This window comes from Aureobasidium namibiae, assembly GCF_000721765.1.
Source record: "Aureobasidium namibiae CBS 147.97 unplaced genomic scaffold scaffold_2, whole genome shotgun sequence".
Classification (NCBI taxonomy): domain Eukaryota; kingdom Fungi; phylum Ascomycota; class Dothideomycetes; order Dothideales; family Saccotheciaceae; genus Aureobasidium; species Aureobasidium namibiae.
Genome location: NW_013581207.1, coordinates 1,172,479 through 1,191,893, shown reverse-complemented (window position 1 = coordinate 1,191,893; position 19,415 = coordinate 1,172,479). Strand labels below are relative to the sequence as shown.

Here is a 19,415-nt window from a genome sequence, read left to right as displayed (position 1 = left end):
GGGCTGTGACGCCTGTGTAGCTGTGTAGCTGTGTAAATGCACAGTGGTCTTGAGAAAAGAACAGTCTCCATTGAAAGGCGTGATTAAGACGAGTCTCTTTGGATACGTCTCTGATCTTGAAATGATTGTGCATTTCTATAGGGAAGAGTCCACTCAATGCCTTGCGGGAGCGGCAGAATTGCAAACTTTAGCACATAGGAAGCTAGAAGATTGTGCAGGAAGAACGAAGAACTGGAATCTCTTGCGAGAATATGCAGAGCAAGAAGCCAGCAACTTTATGATATACCCAGCGAACGGAGTTGAATCTCATCACAATCGTTAACGCTTATCAAAATATTACACCGAACCATGCATGTAGGTGCTAATGTGCTCAAGTGAACCCAGCAGCAGTCGCTTTCTGTCGGTATTCCTCGAAAGTCGTGGCGTGTCCACCTCGGCTGTTTGCCCTTGCTCTGCGCTCCATGTCGCTCTCCATGGGTTCTTCGCCACGTTTACGATCTTCCCATTCTTCTTCCTCTCTAGCGATCAGAGCGTGGAATCTCGTTTTGCCATCTCTTGTGAAGTACAATGCTGGTGAGTTCCTCTTTGCAACATCCTCGGTCACGGCAATATGCTTAATATCCGAGCCAGGCGCTTCAAACATACTCTCTCCAAGCAGTCTCTCCAGCACAGTGCGGAGACCTCTGGCACCAGTTCCCATTGTGAAGGCAGTCTGCGCAATAGCGTGAAGAGCGGCAGTTGTGATTCTTAGCTCTATCGAAGAGAGCCGGAAGAGTTGTTCGTATTGCTTCAGCAATGAGTTTCGCGGCTCGGTAAGGACCTTGACCAAGGCATCCACGTCCAGCGCGGACAGTGCACAAGAAATAGGTATACGACCGACTAACTCAGGAATCATGCCATATTTTTGTAGATCCTGCGGCTCAACGAGATCCAAGATGTTGTATGTAGCCTTCTTGCTTTTCGAAGAAGGGTCATATGAGTCCTCCTCGGAAGCTGGCGGCATATAGTATGGGAGATGTTTGCGGATCATTTCGTCGTCATCCGTGATGGTTGTCTCCTGAGCTCCGCCATCTTGAGAAGTACTTGATCGTACATTGGCACCAAATCCGATGCCTCCTTTTGCTACACGATCGAGAATGGTCTTGTGCAGACCACTGAATGCGCCTGTGCATATGAAGAGAATATTGCTTGTATTCACATTGAAGACCTCGCTCTTGCCTGGTGCCTGACCCATGCCTCCGGCCGCGCCCCCACTGCTCAGCGGGCTGTTTGTAAGGGGCCCGCTTGGGTGTTGATTGTTGTTGCGATTCGAGTTGTTCCCTCTTTCTTGCTTCGCTTGGATCTGTAGTGTGGTGCCCTCGATGATTTTGAGCAAAGCCTGCTGCACACCTTCTCCGCCGACGTCTTTCCCATGTGACACCTTGGCCGTTGCGATCTTGTCGATCTCGTCAAGACAGATGATGCCATGTTCGGCCTTCTCTACGTCGTAGTTTGCGGCGGCCAGCAACCGTTGTACACATACATCTGCATCCTCACCGATATAGCCTGCTTGTGTAAACGGAGTACAGTCTGACATGCTGAAAGGTACGTCGAGTACTCTAGCCAATGTCTTCGCCATGAGGGTTTTGCCAACTCCTGATGGGCCAAGCAGCATGATGTTGGACTTTTCGATGGTCAAGGGAGATGTATCGTCTAGGGAGGAGTGCGACGGAGGGGGAGACGGCGGGACCCAGGCGTGTATCGTGGCGTGATGGCCAGGGAATTCATCTTTCTGCAGTGATTAGCAGGAGATGATGGTGCTAGATCGAGTGGTACCAACCCTCTACCGGATGCCTTGATCTCCTAGCCTGGCGCTCGAGCATCTCTTGTGCTTCCTCATGTTGACGCTGGATCTCTTGGATCCTTTGATAGTGGTTGTAGATGGTTGAGCTGAGGACCTTTTTCGCTCTCTCCTGGCCGACTACAAACTGATCCAGATGCTTCTTGAGAGCACGCGGGGTGATCTTTGGTGCGCCGATGTTAGAGGCTTTCCGCAAAGGACCTTCTGTGTCACCTGGCTCATAGTAGCCAGTGAAGCCTTGGCCTGAAAAGCTAGACCTGAAGTCGGAGGAGCTCGAGAAGAGAGCAGCAGTCGAGTGCAGACTTCGTGTACAGCGATATGCTACCCGGGCGTGGTGAGGACTAGACCCGCTCGATACGGCGAGCATGGTGGGACGAGAGGCGCAACCAGAGGAAGCGATCAAGGAGCAACGAATGCGAGACTGAACAGCCTACCTGAGGATTCGACACAAGACTTCTACAAAGAGCGACGATGGCTGATGATTGACTCGAGGTGGTGATGCATCGACGGCTTCCCCGAACCCCCGCAACTCGAGGAGATAACGGGCGAGAGCAGCTGTGGCTTGGGCCAGCTCCCCATGTGCTCCACCACACTCATCCCACTAAGCTAAAGAGCGGCCGTCCTCGCTATAGAAAGGCACATTGATCTCTAGACGAGGAATGTATCCAGAGAGAGCTTCGATCAGTCTGTATCTCGATGGATGCGGTCCCTCTCTCGAGAGTATTGTGCATTTCTATAGCTAAATGCGGTACAACCCTTTGCGCATGAGGAGGGAGGATTCTGATAGGTCGGTCGGATGCTTGTCCGATGAACTCTGCAGCCTGGGCGGGAAGTATCTATCAACAATAAGTTACGCAAACACCTGTTTCAGCAGCTCAGAAGCTGGAGAATTGGTCGCTGGGGCATACAAGGCTGTTGAAAGGCCAGATGGACGTGGTGGTGGACTTGAACCCCAGCAAGTTCGCGTTGGACAAGAAAGTCAAATGTTGAGCGGCCGCTCATAAAAGTCGGGCCGAAGAGGGGCTAGTTCATGCGGGATAGCATCATAATCTGGAGGGAGCTGGAGAAGTGGTGAGCTGCGAGCTGGGGTGAAGGAAGAATGACCATCACTTTGCTGCTTCAAAACCCTGTCGCTGGCTGCTTCCCCTGCAGTTTCGTTCCTTCCCTGTATATATCTCTTGTCTCGGCGACATCTTTCTTAGTCCATTGTCTCTCGCAGAGGAACACATCATGGATCCTATCAACCAATCTTCCGACAACACCATCGCCGGTCACACAGCCGCCGACGACATTCCCAATGACGGCACTGGTATGTTAGACGCTTTCTCTGCCTTGTCAGCTACTGATGCTCAAGTCTCGCAGGCGTCATCAAGCTCGATCCTTGGCTCTCGCCCTTCAAGGACGCCCTGAAGAGCAGATACTCCAAGGCCCAGCAGTGGATCAAGACAATTGACGAGACTGAAGGCGGTCTGGAAAAGTTCAGTCGAGTAAGCCAATCGCGTCCTTTGTTCTGACCACCTCGACTCCTTGCGCTGACACTGTATAACTAGGGCTACGAGACTCTAGGCTTCAACGTCAAGCCCAATGGCGACATAGTATACCGCGAGTGGGCCCAAAGCGCCCTCAGAGCTTACCTCATCGGTGACTTCAGTAAGCCAACACACGGTGTGCGCTGCTTGTCGCTTGAGCTGACGAGTTGCTAGACAACTGGAACCGCGATTCGCACGAGATGAAGAAGAACCAGTATGGCGTCTTCGAGATCATCTTGCCTCAGCAGAACGGCCAGCCCGCCATTCCCCACGATTCAAAGATCAAGGTCTCCTTCGTCGTACCCAACGATCACGCCAGACAAGAGCGCATTCCCGCCTGGATCACCAGAGTCACCCAAGACTTGAACGTCTCTCCCGTCTACGATGCGCGCTTCTGGAACCCTCCCAAGAACGAGCGTTACACCTTCAAGCACCCCAAGCCCCCGAAGCCAAAGAGCGCTCGTATCTACGAGGCCCATGTCGGTATCTCGTCGCCCGACCCAAAGGTCGCCACATACAAAGAGTTCACGCAAAACACACTACCCAGGATTCACCACTTGGGCTACAATGTCATCCAGCTCATGGCTATCATGGAGCACGCATACTACGCCAGTTTTGGCTACCAAATCAACAGCTTCTTCGCTGCAAGCAGTCGCTACGGTCTGCCCGACGAGCTGAAAGAGCTTATCGACACTGCCCACAGTCTGGGTATCACTGTTCTGCTGGACGTTGTTCACAGTCACGCTTCGAAGAATGTGCTTGATGGTCTGAACATGTTCGACGGTAGCGATCACCTTTACTTCCACGAGGGCGCAAGAGGTAGACACGAGCTTTGGGACAGCAGACTGTTCAACTACGGCCATCACGAGGTCCTGCGATTCCTGCTGAGTAACCTTCGCTTCTGGATGGAGGAGTACAACTTTGATGGTTTCCGTTTCGACGGTGTCACCAGCATGCTCTACACCCATCATGGAATTGGTACGGGCTTCTCTGGAGGCTACCACGAGTACTTCGGCCCTGGAGTCGACGAGGATGGCGTTGTCTACCTCATGATTGCCAACGAGATGTTGCACTCGCTCTACCCCGACTCTATCACCATTGCCGAAGATGTCTCAGGCATGCCTGCTCTCTGCTTGGCCCTCTCTCTCGGTGGTATCGGCTTCGACTACAGACTTGCCATGGCCATTCCCGATCTGTACATCAAGTGGCTGAAGGAGAAGGAGGACATTGACTGGGACATGGGCAACCTCGCCTTCACCCTTACAAACAGAAGACATGGTGAAAAGACCATCGCATACGCAGAGTCTCACGACCAGGCTCTGGTTGGTGACAAGACCCTTCTGTTCTGGTTGTGTGACGCCGAGATGTACACCAACATGTCTACTTTGAGCGAGTTCACTCCCGTCATTGAGCGCGGTATGGCTCTGCACAAGATGATCCGACTCATCACCCATGGTCTTGGTGGCGAGGGCTATCTCAACTTTGAAGGCAACGAGTTCGGACATCCCGAATGGCTCGACTTCCCTCGTGAGGGTAACGGCAACAGCTTCCACTACGCTCGCCGTCAATTCAACCTCGTTGATGACAAGCTGCTCCGCTACCACTTCTTGAACGACTTCGACAGCAAGATGCAGTGGACCGAGGAGAAGTATGGCTGGTTGCACTCCGATCAGGCATACATATCCCTGAAGAACGAGAACGACAAGGTCATTGTCTTCGAGCGTGCCGGCCTGCTCTGGATCTTCAACTTCCACCCTACAAACAGTTTCACCGACTACCGCGTTGGTGTCGAGCAAGGAGGTACTTACCGTATCGTCCTGAACTCCGATAGCAAGTCATTTGGCGGTCTGGGCCGTGTCGACGAGAGCACCCGCTTCTTCACCACCGACTTTGCCTGGAACGACAGAAAGAACTTCCTCCAGGTCTACATCCCCACGAGATCAGCTATTGTAAGTTTGAATTCACAGCTCTGTATGGATGACCAATTACTAACAACATTCCAGGTTCTTGCTCTCGAATCCACTTTGTAATTCAGCGTCTGATCTTGTTTGCTTTCTATGATATCTAATCCCCACGGAATGATGAGATGAGGGAACGACTCGACTTGTAGATTGTATCTTCCTGGTTCTTGCCGAACATACACAAAACATACATTACCAATGTCTTTACTGGCTGCCAATTGTGCTTTCCCCAATATCTCGATTCTGCATGTGCTTCCTCTTCAGTGTTCTCTGCCACTCGCAGGTGTTTGATGAAATCAATCATGTCCGCACCAAGCATTGGCACTAGAGGATCGTCTACATCGCACTTGCTCGTCAGTACCAGAGCCTTTTGGAGTCGGGATATTTTGACTGACGCTCGAGCCATATTCTATCTATAGCCGCTTTAGCTCATCTGGGAGAGCGCCAGACTGAAGTCAACTTCTGTCCTTCTTGCACCTTGCAAGAGTATTCTGGAGGCACTGTGTTCGATCCACAGAAGCGGCATTGATCTTTTGTTTTTGCTCTAGCGGTCCTCATAGTATCGTGCACTTGCCTCGAGAACCGTTCAATGATGGCTACACTTTTTTCTTTTTGCAAGTGGCGGGTGTGGGCCGTGCTGAGAATATTCGAAATCGTGGATGTTGAAGGTAGGACCCTGTCTTTACAGTGCAGAGTCGATGCGGCGGCGACGTGCTCAGCAAGTGACTTCTCAGGCGATGACTCACGGTAGCTGACTATCAAGTGTGTGATCTGTGATCTTTCAGATAGCTTCAGGCGTGGTGTGGGACAGAATGTCTGTTTTCTGTGAATAGGTTGATTTTAGTGATGAAATTGGGTGGGAGAGCATCCAGAACGCGAGCTTACTGTTTGACACAAAAGGAATTGGGACTACAATATTGACGGTAAATCATAGTCGAACATTTGGAACCGGAGGACTGCATTCATTCCAAGAGCACACAATAGGATCAAACACGTCTTAGTACAGGGGGAAATGATATCAGATGAAAAATTATATTTTGAGATTATATGAGACAACCATCAAGGTCGTATCAAGTAGATTTTAAGAGAACAGGTGAGGCAACAAGATACAGAAACAGAAAACACTAATTTACCTTCCTTACTCAAGGTCAACGCAGATGGGTGTATGTCTTGTAGGGAGTGTGAAATGACCAGCCTCACGACGCACGCTCGTATGGTCTCTCGACATTGAGAAGCATGCGTCTTTGGTGATCAGATAACGAGGGCCCTGGTACTCAGCTTCAGCGGTCCAACGATGGTGCATAGCTTTGAGCTTGTTGCCGACATCAATCCATTGGGCTGCGTATTTGGGGTTAGTTTTGTAGAGATCGGGAAGAATAGAAGTCAACCATTTGGCGAAGCTGTGATAATAAGCATCGACGTAAGCAGGGGCGAAGAAGTCACTAAGACCTCCCAGGTTTGATGAAAGTCTCGAGAGAGCCGTACGACGACGCACATTTCGAATGAAAGCGTTGGATCGAACGTAGTCAAGAGCCTTTTTTGGAGGACATTTGGTCAACGATGGTGGATGAAAGTCAGCAAGACCTCCCATTGTGGGCGTACGCTCATAACCATAGCCGTGGCAAACATCATCCCACCTAATCAACTCCATTATGTCACACTCGCTGTAAGTCAGACGGCCGGAGATGAGCATATTGCGTTTCGCAGTCAGGACATTGATTCTGCTTTTGTGAACGGCACGAACACGAAGCATGTGTTGAAAGCCAGCGGGGAAGTGAGACGACCAGGTCATGGCTGCGCAGATTTTTGCATCATTGTCGGTAGTATTACGAGCATGTTTCTGGAGCTGCAAATACTGGTCAACAAGTTTGGTTGAAAGGAAGGGAAACTCGGCGATCCACTTACCGAGAGAGGTATCAAGATAATCAATCTCGAGCTCGAGCAGCTCGATGAAATCCTTCAGACCCTCAGCAGCGGCGGCATCAGAGTCGATGAAACGATAGATAGAGGCCAGTGTAAACAATTTATGTTCGATGTTGTGTGGACTAGTGGCGTCGAGGATGGGCTTCAGGTATTCGGGGTGAAGAGAGTCGACAAGGCATGGGTTGTTTTCGGCCCAGTTGTTGAACTCTGTGAACCAGATGTCCTCATCAAGGCAGGATCTTTGAGGGATAGAAGGCATTGTTTTGTGGTTGTTCTAGTAGAGTATCTGTGTTGTTAGTATCTGTTGCTGTTCTGTTGCTGGAAAACACTCTGCGTGGGTGCTTGTTTATATGCAAAAGTTCGAGAGGACACAATGTGATTGTCTCTTTGTTATGATCTCTTTGATGCGCGACAGTGTCAAAGAGAGTTGTACCCAGCTCCTCCTGGCACAAAGAACGGGTTCGATGACCTTTGTTGAAGAGGACAAGGAACCGCTTTCAGTGCGCAGACAATGGAATTGTTGATATTCCAGCAGAGCCAGAGGCTTTCTGTGTATGATACAGCCCCTCCTCGTACGTAAAAGGTTGTAATGTGTGAATAGAGATGCACAATAGACTTAGTGGAGAGCAAGTGTCCAAAGAGAGCCGATAGCATGACGACTCTCAATGGACGCTTCCTGTCTGCTAAAAGAACCGTGCATTTATATAGTGAGCAGTTCGCTCAACGCCTTCGTGGAAGGAGCGAGGGAGTTGCAAGCTTTAGCACATGGGAACAACCGTGTTCCTGCTTGGACGCCGCTTGAAGGAAGATGTATGCGTGCAACTGCTAGTTTCGCATGCTCGCAGGAAGTGAATTGGTAAGAGCACTCTCGAGGCCGAGGAATAGGATTGCGTAGATATGTCGGCATCGTGCCTGTGTGTTGTCTGCGACGAAGAATTCGGGCTGGACGCGTCGAAGCAGGAATGCGCTGCTCGAAGGATCGACGGTCTAAGAGCTCGAGAGAGATAACGTTGGATGACATTAGAAGCGTGTTATATAGTCGATGCGAGTATTAAAAAGTCCGAGGTCGTAAACAGGAGGCAGGCGCGAGCGGAAGCACATAGCAGAAGCAGGCGCATGGAGAGGTTGATAGACAGAAAGACCGGTCTCGCAGCACAGGAAGGAACAAGTCGGATAGATATTTCCCAAAGGGGTATAGTGTAGCCTCGATCTGGGAGATCTAGACGGGACAGAAAAGCTGGCCACTTTGGAGGCAGAGATGAGCTGGCTGCGTGAACGAAGTAGTCGCAGCCCCAATTGGGAGTGTTGTAGATACATAGAAACAGACCAGAGCTGTAGAAGCGAGTGAAGAAGCTGCTGCGTGGTCTGTCCAGTGAAAAGCGGCGGGCGGTGAAGATTAATGTTCGGCAGGGCAGCTCCTGTGGCCAAGTTGCAAAGTCACGGAATCTCGAGCTCGGTCCTTTCCCGTCCGGCAAGAACTTGAGGTGGCTCTTCGAACTTCAACCTCCCAGCAGACCGACCTCCATCTCCATCACCTCTCCACTCCCATCAATTCCTTCCCGAGACCCGTCAAAATGCTCAGCAGGTACGATCCAAGCTGTCGCCACCAACTTTTGCGACGACAACCCGGCTGACTCGACTGCGCTATCCAGCGGCATTGCCAGGTCATTGAGGGCTTCTGCCCGTCGCCCTGCTACTCTGCAGCGCGCCTTCCAGCCCATCAAGCCTTCGTTCGCTCCCGCCTTGAGCCAGCGCTTCGCCAGCTCTGCCTCCAACACCGATGGCAGAGTCCACCAGGTCATTGGTGCCGTCGTCGACGGTATGAGAAAACCTTTTCCCCACGACGCCGAGCACAAGCGCCACTGCCGCCGCGACCATTGTCGCCGACCGCGCCTCGTAGTCGCCTCATGAACACCCGTACTGACATGCATTTACAGTCAAGTTCGATGGCGAGCAGCTCCCTGCCATTCTCAACGCCGTTACCACCGAGAACGGTGGCCAGAAGCTCGTTCTCGAGGTCGCCGTAAGCTTCGCCGCACTGTCCTCCTGCAACACGCCTTTGTCTAACAAGCTCTAGCAACATTTGGGTGAGAACGTCGTCCGTTGCATTGCCATGGACGGTACTGAGGGTCTCGTCCGTGGCCGCAAGGTCGTCGACACCGGTGCCCCCATCAAGATCCCCGTCGGTCCCGGCTGTCTCGGTCGCATCATGAACGTCACTGGTGACCCCATTGACGAGCGTGGTCCCATCAAGGCCACCAAGCTCGCCCCCATTCACGCCGAAGCCCCCGAGTTCATTGACCAGTCCACCTCTGCCGAGATTCTTGTCACTGGTATCAAGGTTGTCGACCTTCTCGCCCCTTACGCCCGTGGTGGTAAGATTGGTCTTTTCGGTGGTGCCGGTGTCGGCAAGACTGTCTTCATTCAGGAGCTCATTGTACGCTTTCCCGCTCCAGATTCTTTGTCTCGTGATCGCTAACAATTGCCACAGAACAACATCGCCAAGGCTCACGGTGGTTACTCAGTCTTCACTGGTGTCGGTGAGCGTACTCGTGAGGGTAACGATTTGTACCACGAAATGCAGGAGACTGGTGTCATTCAGCTCGACGGCGAGTCCAAGGTCGCCCTTGTCTTCGGTCAGATGAACGAGCCCCCAGGTGCCCGTGCCCGTGTCGCCCTTACTGGTCTTACTGTCGCCGAGTACTTCCGTGACGAGGAGGGTCAGGATGGTAAGTTTGCTCCCGATCGACTGCTACACATCAAACGGCATAGCTAACCTGCTCTCCAGTGCTTCTCTTCATTGACAACATTTTCCGTTTCACCCAGGCCGGTTCCGAGGTGTCTGCCCTTCTCGGTCGTATTCCCTCTGCCGTCGGTTACCAGCCCACTCTCGCCGTCGACATGGGTGGTATGCAAGAGCGTATTACCACCACCCAGAAGGGTTCCATTACCTCGGTCCAGGCTGTCTACGTCCCCGCTGATGATTTGACTGACCCTGCTCCCGCCACCACCTTCGCCCATTTGGACGCCACCACTGTCTTGTCCCGTGGTATCTCTGAGTTGGGTATCTACCCCGCTGTCGACCCTCTGGATTCCAAGTCTCGTATGCTCGACCCCCGTATCGTCGGTCAGGAGCACTACGACACCGCCTCCAAGGTCCAGCAGATGCTCCAGGAGTACAAGTCGCTCCAGGACATCATCGCCATTCTGGGTATGGACGAGTTGTCTGAGGCTGACAAGCTCACCGTCGAGCGTGCCCGTAAGCTCCAGCGTTTCCTGTCGCAGCCCTTCACCGTCGCCCAGGTCTTCACTGGTATCGAGGGTAAGCTCGTCGACCTCAAGGACACCATCAAGTCGTTCAAGGCCATCATGAACGGTGAGGCCGATGACCTTCCCGAGGGTGCCTTCTACATGGTTGGTGACCTCGCCTCAGCACGCGCCAAGGGTGAGAAGATTCTTGCCGAGCTTGAGGGCAAATAGATGTCTCTTTAATGGAGAATGATGAGGAGCTTTCTGGGCAATCAGCCATAGCCATACCCGCGACGAATATCAAAAGATTAAAAGCGACATTTGTAAAAAGGGAGGGGTCGTCTTTTGGCGGATTTGAGGTGAATGGAGATTACCAAAGAGCTTGTGTACTTTAAGAACTGCGATTTCCTCTGTGTCTACACGTACTCGGCCCTCTCCATCCCAGCATTAGCGAAAGTCGATTTGTTTCAAGCACACTGCTTCGTGCTCCCGTTTATGATTCTACTGTGATGGTCAAGAGTAACGTATAGCAATGATGAACCATTTGATATCAGCATGAAACTGTTGCATGGTGGCCGGCTTTGTTGGCAGCGAAGTCTGCCGTTTTGATGAACGGAGAATCTTTGTGTCTCTGGTTGACGAAATCTTCGAACATCGTCATAACGATCTCCCTGTATCCCTTTCCTGGAAACAGTCAGTATGAATGATACAATAAAGGCAGCAGATGATCCCTTACCGCTGATCTCAAGAGCTTCTGTATACTTCGGTCTCATCATCTTGGCAAAGTAACCGAAACGCATATCGTTCTCGGTAAGTTGTCTGATATTCCTGTAGATTGTGAGAAAACGTACTCGAACCAGGGGTGATCAGAGTCATACTTGAGTTCTTTGTCCATGTTGTCGGAGTAGATCTGAGCTGCACGCGTGATGCCATGCTTTTGAGCATCGATCAGATCACCAAACTCTTCCATAGGGATATTGTAAAGCTCCATCATCTCTGTGAAGTTCGTCAGTCGCGCTCAGACCCAACATAAGACAACAACACCATACCTGCCAGACTGCGATGAAGAGCGTCCAAATCACTTTTCATTTTCTTCTCCATGGCAGCCATGTGTGCTCTTTCTTTCGAGAACAATTGCACCCACTTCTGGGCCAAGTAACCGGTGGTTGGTTGCTTTAGCTTTTCGTTCCATTGAATGAGTCCATACGAACTGGAATTGAAAGTGCCTTCTCGTTTTACAACTGCCTGGATAGTGTTCCACGGCAATCCACGGGCTTTCTTGCGCAAGTAATCGTAGCCTGGTTGGGCGATTTCGTCGATGTTGTTGCGGATGGTAACAGCCAACAACTGCACAGCGTCCCTATGCACAGCTCTGAGATAAGTTGAAACAGATTGATCATTGTCCTAAGTGAGTGTCAGTATGTAGAGAAACCGACGATATATTCGCACTTGCCTTTGTGCTCTTCTTCTTGATCCTGTTCAACTCGGCTCCATGGTCTGCGTTTGTTCTGGCAGCCCAGATCGCGGTGGACTTCAGAAAAGCAGTACTATTGTATTGGATATGAGCCATGATGGTCAACCACATATCTTGAGCAGGAATCGCAAGAGCATATCTGCGGAGGTCTGGGATACCCGTCATTGCGGCATCCAGTTGCGCCAAATCTTGACCAGTGCCCGAATCTCTGTATCCTTTCAGCCACATGTAGTGCTCGTTGGATACGAAGAAGACAGGGCCGTTGTCTCCCTCCTCGAAGTACTCTGATTTCTTTTGGTAAATCTCGTTCGCAACATCTTGGCTTCTCTCGTTGACCATGAATTTGAGACGGTAGTTTGCGAGATCCCGTTCTTCACGTCGACAGCCTTCCATTTGAGCTGCTTTCAGGTGTTTTTCGATCTTGTCCAATTTCTTCGCAGCGTGTGGATACTGATCCTTGAAGGAATCAGACCTCATGTTATCGTCGATCTTGGTACAGATCATTGCCAGACGACCTTTGAAACGATCGCCAAATTCGCAGAGAATAGAGTCCACACCCAAGTCCGAGACACATCGCGTAATAGGAACCACAATCCAGAGATGGTCGCTGGATCGCATATAGTTTTTGCTCGCCTTGACGCGAACTCTGCTGATGTCAGTCAAACCTAGAGTAGTCAGCATACAGTAGCGGAGTGAAGAAACGATACTATATACCTGGCATATCGGCGAAGATCATATTTTCCAAAACCCGAGCACCTCGGATGCCGATGCTATGTACGTCGTCAATATAGATCAAATCCAAGAGAGTAGCACTCGAGACACTTACCAGACCTTGAAGACGAGCGGCCATAGGCGTGCTTCGCGATCCGATACTTTGCTGGAAGTCAAGAAAGGACTTAGAGCCCTTCGGAGATGAATTGCCCGGTCGGTCTCGACGACCAAAAGCGAAGAAGCAGCATGCGCAGCGATCAACTCATCACACCACATGCACATCTGGGCAGAGACCTCCAGGCCAGTATCGGTCTCGTGAGCTATGGCGATGTATGACCTCAGCTCTGCACGGTTGTTGAATGATGGCTTGCCGCGGAAAAGATCCAGGAATGTACCCTCCGCAGATTGGGCCTGGGCGTAGAACTCTTTCTTCTCCTCGAACGTCCAATTGGGATCTTTGCGAAAGTGGTAGTGTGTGTACTCATTGAGATGATCATTCAGAAGGTTGCGTCTCTGCTTGGGATTGAGAAACTCGACTTTAGCGGCAAATCTCATCTTCTGCCCAGGAAATTCGCTCGTGAACTCAGTTATGGCGCATGTGCATGCGCTACCATAATTACCCTGGGATCATCGTCAGTCTTTGTCTCTCGAGAGAGAACCATTTGGTGAGTACCTCTCGGGCGATGTGTGGCACATCAAGAATAGAGTTGATCAATGAGCTTTTCCCTGGGAAAATGTCAACACAGTTATCACAACTTTGCTTGAACGTAATACCTGAACCAGCGTCACCCACGAGGGCAACAACGATTTTCTTCAGCTCGGGAAACCTTTGACACGAGATGGCTTCAGCGTGCAATTTGGCAATATCATCCCCTTCGTGACAGACTTTCGAGAGTTGATCCGTGACATTGACAGCAAAGTCTGTGATACAAGCTTGAAGCTTTTTGACGTCTGGGTGATAGACTGCGCATGGAGGATATTCTTCATGGTCTTCTGACCATAGAATCTCGCCCTGCTCAGGCTCATCATCGGCCTCCTCAGCATCTTCATCATCACTTGTATCACTGAAGCGTGCCTTGAAGTCAGAGTCCGGTGTATCTTCACGGTCGGTATCCTTTGCACGGATGTATCGCTTCTTGTTCTGATGGGTCTCATCATCAGCGTCCCCTTCCCCGAGCGCTCGCTTTCGGGCACCGGGGAAAGTCAGTAAGAACTTTGGGGTATTTAGAGGCATAGATCCTGATGTGTTAGTTGTGATCGAGGCTGTTGAATGTTGGTGGATGGAGTAGAAGAGAACAAAGATGAAGAAGGAAAAGAAGCAGGAGAGGTAAGAGTGGTGGCTCTATATAGGAAGATAGTGTCGTGTTGGAGAGGCGAGGTAGATTCACTGTGATGAGCGATACTAGTGATTCAGGTGAATTGAAGTGGTCAGACTGTGGTGACAGCAGATAGTGCAAGCAAGTGATATGCGTGCAGCTAATGATATGTTGACTTAGCTTGACGATGTATGTGGAAAGGTGTCAGTAAGAGGCTGATAGTGCTTTTGTACCAGAGAATCTGCAGTATCCTGCGCAAGTGACAGTAATGACCTTTCTGACTAGGGACTGAAGCATTTGAAGACATTCGAGTGATACGATGATTGGCTCCGACTGAAGTGGTGTCTCTCTTGGAGCGGAGGACGACAGACATTTCTTGGTGCTTCACTTACAGCGCATGGTTCACGAGACATACTAGAGAATATGTAACTTCAGACTTCACCTGTGGAAAGCTACGAATGATTGTGGTGATTCTCAAGAATGCAAAGAGGTGTCTCAGGCGCGAGCAGCCGAAGTTGGTGGGCGTTCGAGAGCGTTGGAGGGTGACGAAGCCAAGACTCGCGGCTCTGCCGATGACCTCCTAACCGGAGACCAGACACTTTATTGTTCCTGACTTGACCAACCGCAGGAGACGATCCAAGCAGATCTGAAGGCTTGTCAGCCGAGCGACTCTGCATTGGTAAACAATCATGTTTTGCCTACGGACATGGCTTCCAGTCCTCTTCTTCATGTCAGTCCTGCCGATTATGAGCGGCCATCATTGTTGCTGACCAAAACAACAGCTCGAACGTACCACCCCTCTACCTGGTCCTCTTCATCTCGGCCATGTACTATCTGAACCGACCGTGTGTCTACTGCTCGCTGCTCCTCACCGTACTCGTCATCTCCGTTTACGACTTCCACAACAATTGGTTCGAGCCGCAACCCGACTCGTCGTCCTTGTCGCATACTAGAAACTCGACAACGACCGCTCTCGGAGACAACATTGCAGTGGCGTCTTCGGTCATTCAATCGGCAGCCGCCTCCATCGCACACTCTGTGGCCGACGGCTTCTCAAAAAAGACAGGACTCGACCTACAACCACAGATCAGCGTCGCAGAATGGTTGAAAGAGATGCTCGGCAAGAAAGAATGGCGCATACCGTGCATCGATGTTGCCGTAAGGCTCTAGAAGATTGGACTACCACCATCAGACACGTTCGAGGCATGACGATATGAGAAGCATTTCGGGCGTTGGGTCACGCGACAACAAGGCATTTGGGACAAAGGATTATTGCATGTTTGGAGTTCGACACGGGCAGTGTATTAATGCCTTGTACAATAATGAGAGAGGGTTCGATCAACACGAAGACCGATCCGGTTCCGAGCTGTGGGTATTGCTCGCAAAGAAGCGAGTAGACTTCGACATTTATAAGATAACTCTTTCACCAGCAAGTCGAAAATAGTTACAATACGATCCCTTCCATATGCAAAGGTATGTAACGCGCACAGCTATAAAAAGGCACAATGTTTCCGAGAACAGGATCATGTCCGGCGAGATGCGGAGTTCTCTAGGCTCTCCTTGAACATATCTCTGATCTAGAAACCACTGTGCCTTTTTATAGCGAGCATTGCACTCTATGCCTTCGTGAGAAAGAGAAAAGTATGTACGTTACATACATTAGCACACGGGGAGGATTGATTAATGCATGTGGACGAAGCAACTCATCTAGTTTCGATCGGAGCTGCCGGGGAGCACACCCCGCTTCCCAGTCACCCATCCTCTCTTAATTGATACTGTGAAGAACAATCGCTCCTCGAGTATTCCTCCAACGACAGAGGTTGTCGCGCAGATGCAAAAGTCGTCGTTGGTCCGGCGAGGGCTCCACAGCGTGCTGCTGCAGGGCAAGCGCGGGGGAGGGGCAGGCGCAGTCGAGCTCCCGAGCGCGCTCCTTCCTCGTTTGTACTCGTGCAATACCGCAAGCTCACGCCCTATCGGACGCCCTGAAAGCAGACCCAAATTAAACTGCTGCGTGCCTTTGCAGCCGTCGTCCATTCCTTCCTCTCTCAGTACAAACACCCCGTCTAGACATTGTTCAAGCTCTGCTTCGAGCACCTTGTTGAAAATCATGGCCGACAGAGATGTTCTCCCCGACGTGTATGTCTACTGAGCCACGCTTTGTCTTGCAACCCGTGGACTGATGTATTTGTCGCATAGGGTCAAGCCGTCCAACTATGCTATCTCCCTCTTCGATCTCGAGCTCGGCGGTAGCTGGACCTACCAGGGCAAAGTCGACATTGACGTCGAGGTCAAGCAAGAGACCAAAGAGATCACCTTGAACACCCATCAACTCAAGGTCCAGAGCGCTCAAATCTCGTCCGAGCAGGGAAAGACCGAAGGTGCCATCAAGGCCTCAAACATCACCTACGATGAGAAGAACCAGAGGGCAACCTTCCACTTCGACCAGCCAATTCCTCAATCGCACAAGGCCGTCGTCTCGGTCAAGTTCAGCGGTATCATGAACAATGATGCAAGTAGCCGTACCGAGTCCGAGTGAGAGACAATGCTGACCTACCTGTGTTGCTAGATGGCTGGATTCTACCGTTCAAAGTACAAGCCTACCGTCCCTGCCGCCGCATCTGTCCCCAGAGACTCGGAATACCACTACATGTTGTCCACTCAGTTCGAGTCTTGCGATGCTCGTAGAGCCTTCCCTTGCTTCGACGAGCCCAACCTCAAGGCGACTTTCGACTTCGAGATTGAAATTCCAGAGGATCAGACCGCCCTGTCCAACATGCCCGAGAAGGAAGTCAAGAAGGGCAACAAATCTGGCACCAAGGTCGTTTCTTTCGACCGTACCCCTGTCATGAGCACCTATCTCCTGGCTTGGGCGTTTGGAGACTTTGAATACATCGAGGACTTCACCAGACGCAAGTACAACGGCAAGAATCTCCCCGTCAGAGTCTACACCACCAGAGGTCTCAAAGACCAAGGCAAGCTGGCCCTCGAGAGTGCTCACCAGGTTGTCGACTACTTCTCCGAAATCTTCCGTATCGAGTATCCTCTTCCCAAGGTCGACCTTCTGGCCGTTCATGAGTTTGTATGTCGCCTAGTCTTCTCCCTCCCCACGTGCAAAAGTGTTGTCACACGGGCCTGTGAAAATGCACAGTTCTTTTAGCGACTAGGAGGCATCCATCGAGAGTTGCAATGTCATCGGCTCTCTATGGCCTTCAGTACCGCATAGAAGGAACTGTGCATTTTGATAGCTCAAGCTCCGCCTGCATGTTGTCATGAAAGCGAAGTGGGAGTGACAGAATCTAGCACGTGGGGAGAACGACAATACAGTCTCGTCCGGATCACGCTGACATGATAACTTTAGTCACATGGCGCCATGGAGAACTGGGGTCTCATTACATACAGGTAAGTTGAACTGAATGATTGTGTACTTGCACATCTGACAGATTTTGTAGAACCACCGCCGTACTCTTCGATGAGAACGCCTCGGACCAGAAGTACAAGAACCGCATTGTCTACGTTGTTGCCCACGAACTTGCTCACCAATGGTTCGGCAACCTTGTGACTATGGATTGGTGGAGTGGTACGTAAGCTGAAGGTACATATACAGCGAGCCACTCATGGACGTCTGGTCGACAGCGATGAGGCGGCATCCAGGACGCCGCCTCATCGCTGTCGAGCTTGACCTGCAAGCTGACTCGTTGCATAAGTATCAGACCTATCTTTCCTTAAAACTCTGCTAATTGCACAATTCAGAGTTGTGGTTAAATGAAGGCTTTGCTACATGGGTAGGTTGGCTTGCTGTCGATCACCTGCACCCCGATTGGTCTGTCTGGTCTCAGTTTGTTACCGAATCCATGCAAACCGCTTTCAGCCTGGATTCCCTAAGAACCTCTCACCCCATCGAGGTACCTGTCAGGAACGCACTGGAGGTTGACCAAATCTTCGACTCCATCAGTTATCTCAAGGGAAGTTCAGTCATCCGTATGTTGGCTTCTCACTTGGGTGTTGAGACTTTCTTGCACGGTGTTGGAGACTACCTCCAGGCCCACAAGTACACAAACGCCACCACCAGTGACCTTTGGTCTGCTCTCAGCAAGGCCAGTGGCAAGGACGTAAACACTTTCATGGATCCCTGGATTCGTAAGATTGGTTTCCCTGTCGTTACCGTGGCAGAAGAGCCTGGTCAGATCAGTATCAAGCAGTCTCGTTTCCTCAGCGGTGGAGATGTCAAGCCTGAGGAAGACGAGACCACATGGTGGATCCCTCTTGGTCTCAAGTCTGGCGCAAACATCTCCGAGGCTGCCAGCGGCTCTCTCACTGCCAAGGAAGACACTATCCGTGACATTGATGACAGCTTCTACAAGCTCAACTCTGAACAGACTGGTTTCTACCGCACAAACTTGCCTCCTCAGAGACTCACACAACTATCAACTCAGCTCGACAAGCTCTCTCCTCAAGACAAAATCGGTCTGATCGGTGACGCTGCAGCTCTTGCTATTTCGGGCGACGCAATTACCGCTGGTGTCCTCTCTTTCTTGGAGGGCTTCACTAAGGAGACAAACTACCTTGTATGGTCCGAAGTTCTGTCGAGTCTCGGAAACATTAGATCTGTCTTTGCAGACGACGAGCAGGTCTCCGAGGGTCTCCGCCAGTACACACTGCGTCTCGTTAGCGACGCTACTGACAAGATTGGTTGGGACTTCGCTCCTAACGAGGACTACTTGACCGGTCAGCTCCGTGCTCTTCTGCTTGCCTCCGCTGGTATGGCAGGCCATGAGGGTGTTGTCGCTGAGGCCAAGAAGCGATTCACTGCTTACACTGAGGGCGGCGACAAGAAGGCTATCCACCCTAGTTTGCGTACTGCTACCTACAAGATCGCCGTCAAGGAGGGAGGTAAGGCCGCCTACGACGCTGTCATGAAAGAGTACCTCAACACAACCTCTGTTGATGGCAAGGAGATTGCTCTCCAAGGTCTTGGTAGAGTTCAGTCCACTGAGTTGGCCCAGGAGTACCTCAAATGGTCTTTCAGCGGCGCCGTCGCCACTCAAGATCTGCACACTCCTTCCAGAGCACTGGCTCTCAACTCAAAGACCAAGCTCGAAGTATGGCACTTCATCAAGGAGAACTGGAGCATGCTGAGAGAGCGTCTTGGCAACAACATGGTCGTTCTCGAGAGATACCTCCGCATGAGTCTTAACAGATTCTCGAGCTTCGAGGTCGAGAAGGATATTGCCGATTTCTTCAAGGACAAGGACAATGCTGGCTACGACCGTGGTCTTGCTGTTGTCAGTGACACGATCAAGGGCAGAGCCAGATACGCACAGCACGATCTTGAGATTATTAGAGAGTGGTTGTCGGCTCACGGTTACATCAAGTAGAGTGGTGGAGTACGCAACACGAAAAGAAGACTACGCA

At 51.1% G+C, this 19,415-nt stretch overlaps 7 protein-coding genes across 7 annotated transcripts; 4 read left to right on the top strand and 3 right to left on the bottom strand.

The window, feature by feature from the left end:
* Positions 1–370: 370 nt before the first annotated feature.
* On the bottom strand, positions 371–2,207 carry M436DRAFT_37738 (ClpX, ATPase regulatory subunit; the record flags this gene model as incomplete). The annotated part of the gene is made up of 2 exons (XM_013575236.1): positions 371–1,767; positions 1,820–2,207. 2 exons carry the CDS (start codon positions 2,205–2,207, stop codon positions 371–373), a joined length of 1,785 nt encoding a protein of 594 aa, XP_013430690.1.
* An 863-nt stretch (positions 2,208–3,070) lies between these two features.
* M436DRAFT_38437 (putative 1,4-glycogen branching enzyme) lies at positions 3,071–5,399 on the top strand (the record flags this gene model as incomplete). The annotated part of the gene is made up of 5 exons (XM_013575356.1): positions 3,071–3,149; positions 3,203–3,327; positions 3,391–3,490; positions 3,544–5,318; positions 5,373–5,399. The coding sequence occupies 5 exons, from the start codon at positions 3,071–3,073 to the stop codon at positions 5,397–5,399; spliced, it is 2,106 nt and encodes a 701-aa protein (XP_013430810.1).
* A 1,069-nt stretch (positions 5,400–6,468) lies between these two features.
* M436DRAFT_60623 (uncharacterized protein) lies at positions 6,469–7,512 on the bottom strand (the record flags this gene model as incomplete). The annotated part of the gene is made up of 1 exon (XM_013575590.1): positions 6,469–7,512. The coding sequence occupies one exon, from the start codon at positions 7,510–7,512 to the stop codon at positions 6,469–6,471; it is 1,044 nt and encodes a 347-aa protein (XP_013431044.1).
* A 1,315-nt stretch (positions 7,513–8,827) lies between these two features.
* On the top strand, positions 8,828–10,733 carry M436DRAFT_78550 (ATP synthase F1, beta subunit; the record flags this gene model as incomplete). The annotated part of the gene is made up of 6 exons (XM_013575907.1): positions 8,828–8,838; positions 8,906–9,072; positions 9,191–9,276; positions 9,331–9,690; positions 9,745–9,982; positions 10,042–10,733. 6 exons carry the CDS (start codon positions 8,828–8,830, stop codon positions 10,731–10,733), a joined length of 1,554 nt encoding a protein of 517 aa, XP_013431361.1.
* A 319-nt stretch (positions 10,734–11,052) lies between these two features.
* On the bottom strand, positions 11,053–13,921 carry M436DRAFT_78549 (uncharacterized protein; the record flags this gene model as incomplete). The annotated part of the gene is made up of 9 exons (XM_013575906.1): positions 11,053–11,186; positions 11,239–11,330; positions 11,381–11,498; positions 11,552–11,906; positions 11,935–12,641; positions 12,691–12,746; positions 12,803–13,308; positions 13,361–13,413; positions 13,462–13,921. The coding sequence occupies 9 exons, from the start codon at positions 13,919–13,921 to the stop codon at positions 11,053–11,055; spliced, it is 2,481 nt and encodes an 826-aa protein (XP_013431360.1).
* A 771-nt stretch (positions 13,922–14,692) lies between these two features.
* Positions 14,693–15,173, top strand: M436DRAFT_60620 (uncharacterized protein; the record flags this gene model as incomplete). The annotated part of the gene is made up of 2 exons (XM_013575589.1): positions 14,693–14,733; positions 14,786–15,173. The coding sequence occupies 2 exons, from the start codon at positions 14,693–14,695 to the stop codon at positions 15,171–15,173; spliced, it is 429 nt and encodes a 142-aa protein (XP_013431043.1).
* Positions 15,174–16,110: 937 nt separating this feature from the next.
* Positions 16,111–19,378, top strand: M436DRAFT_69747 (uncharacterized protein; the record flags this gene model as incomplete). The annotated part of the gene is made up of 6 exons (XM_013575739.1): positions 16,111–16,139; positions 16,200–16,482; positions 16,570–17,082; positions 17,362–17,402; positions 17,453–17,580; positions 17,754–19,378. 6 exons carry the CDS (start codon positions 16,111–16,113, stop codon positions 19,376–19,378), a joined length of 2,619 nt encoding a protein of 872 aa, XP_013431193.1.
* Positions 19,379–19,415: the final 37 nt, after the last annotated feature.